The 2,350-nt window shown below is 45.7% G+C and overlaps 1 protein-coding gene across 1 annotated transcript; it reads right to left on the bottom strand.

Moving 5' to 3' along the window:
- Window positions 1-242: 242 nt before the first annotated feature.
- On the bottom strand, window positions 243-1,217 carry LOC309448626 (olfactory receptor 51G2-like; the record flags this gene model as incomplete). The annotated part of the gene is made up of 1 exon (XM_082070343.1): window positions 243-1,217. One exon carries the CDS (start codon window positions 1,215-1,217, stop codon window positions 243-245), a length of 975 nt encoding a protein of 324 aa, XP_081926469.1.
- Between the last annotated feature and the right edge of the window lie 1,133 nt (window positions 1,218-2,350).

The raw sequence follows: 2,350 nt of genomic DNA, 5'->3' as shown, positions 1-2,350 counted from the left end.
ATTGGGGTTTCCATCTGTGTATATCATTGGCTTAATGCTTGTGATGTTCACAGGCTGCTGGAAGTCAGGAAAACGTCACGCTAGGAAGATCACAGCTCTGCGCTGAGGGACAGTGTCTGAGTGGATCTGCAGATCTTTCATTTGACAGGGACCCCCATGGATGGAGCACCGAGAAAACGGTCCACTAGCTCTGGCCAAGAAACCAGTCCAGTAGCACTTTTTGGCAGAACCAGTGGAAGAATCTACCGGTTGGATTCACGCTTCCTCCACAGTGCCCTGAGCAAAGCCTCACGGATATGGCTGGATTTTATGCTGTAGATAATGGGGTTGAGAGCAGGGGGAATTATCAGGTAGGTGTAGGCCACCAAAGTGTTAACCAGAGGTGGAAGGTTCTTTCCAAAGCGATGCATCATGGATAGTCCGATCATTGGGATGAAGAACACTAGAACAGCACAGATGTGGGAGACGCATGTATTCAAAGCCTTGAGACACTCCTCCTTGGTTGCAAGGCTGATAACAGTTTTAATGATCAGGATGTAGGACAGCACGATAAAGATGAAGTCCATCCCCACCGTTGATAAGAGAATAATCATACCGTAAAAGACATTGACTTTTATATCTGCACATGCTAGGTTCATGATATCAGGATGGAAGCAAAAAGAATGAGAAAGCTCAGTCTTCCTGCAATAGGTTAGTCTCTTGAGCAAGAAGGGTATGGGAAGGAGGGACACCATGCCTCTCACTATGATTGCCAGACCTATTTTTATGACAGTCGTCTTGGTCAGTATGGATGAGTGTCTCAGCGGATGGGAGATGGCAATGAAGCGGTCAATTGCCATTGCTAGGAGCACAGAGGATTCAATGAAGGACAGGATGTGGATGAAGTACATTTGAGTCAGGCAAGCATCAAACCCAATCCTTCGCATATTAAACCAAAAAATGCCCAGAGTAGTGGGAAGTGTGCATAGAACCAAGCCCAGGTCAGTGATCGCCAGCATGGCAAGGAAGTAGTACATTGGTTCGTGAAGACTTTGGGTCTTCTTTATGATGAATAGGATCATGCAGTTTCCCAAGAGAGCAATAAGGTAGAGTGCACAGAAAGGGATGGAGATCCAGTGGTGAAGGGCTTCCAGGCCTGGGATGCCCATCATGAGGAAAGCCGAAGGCTGAAAGAAGGAGCCATTCATTTCCCACGTGGTATGTGAGTCATGCTCCATCCCAGCTCAGCTCTCACATGACCTCTACCTAAAACAAACCAACAACAGAAACTCCACATAGTCGGACTCTCCACTGAACACAGAACTGGGTAATGACAACCACCATATCCCTCCACCTCCCCTTCAACGTATGCAGATGCCCCACGATGTTCAGGACACTATTTTAATCACCACAGTGTCACATATGAATACACTCTTGGTTATCCATTAAACTACAAAATGCACACACACACACCAAACAAACAAAAAAACGAAACAAGAGCAACAAAAAGAAGAAAAAAAAAATAAAAAATCTCAGAACAAAAGTGAAAACCCTCCTGGTGAGCACTGTGTTACTGTTGTCCCCAAATTTCACAGGTTGAGATGCTCTGTTAAGTGAGCAAGTGCTTTTTCTATCATCATCCCAACCCATACTAAGCTGCTAAGCAGCTGTTTTCTTTTTGATACTAGCTGGACACTGAACCACATGAAAATAGTGAGAGTTTAGCTCTGATTTCTCAGTTAAGAAATCAATATTGGAAACAAGTGACAAAATACAACAGTGAATCAGGCACTCAGAGGCCGCTGCTTTCAGCTCAGGAGATGGCCACCAGGGTGAGGTGGATTCTTAGTGGCTCTCACATTCATGTTGTTGCTCATTTCATAATTTACCTTGCTACCACATGAAGGGAAATAAATGAGAAAAACCCTGCTCATGTGGTGCCCGCAACTTTTCTTAACAACGGGCAAACACAAGCCCAAGCAAAAGAAGCTGCAAGTTCAGAAGTGCTGGGAGGTGTCCATGGAAAGTCTCTGGGGCCGAATCAGAGGGAAGGGGCACAGGGGATCCAGTGGAGATTTTACACAGGGATCAAGAGTACGAGGTGAGTGAGAATTTTATAGAAATCTAGCAGATGTCAGGTCAGCCACTGAGATGGATGGCGGTCGGAGCAATGCCCCAGGATAAGAGACCAAGGCTTGTTCAGCCTGCAGAAGGCTTTGCAGGGACCAACATCAGCCTTCCCCTACCTACAGGGATGCTATCAAGAAGATCAAAATTCTTCACAGTAATGCGTGGTGGGAAGATGAGACACAACAGGGGGGTTTAGACTAGATAAAATGACAAATGTTTCCCTGTGAGAACTGTCAAGAAT

The sequence above is a fragment of the Streptopelia decaocto genome (genome assembly GCF_964273445.1).
Source record: "Streptopelia decaocto genome assembly, chromosome: 1".
Classification (NCBI taxonomy): domain Eukaryota; kingdom Metazoa; phylum Chordata; class Aves; order Columbiformes; family Columbidae; genus Streptopelia; species Streptopelia decaocto.
This window is presented reverse-complemented; position numbering and strand designations above follow the sequence as displayed.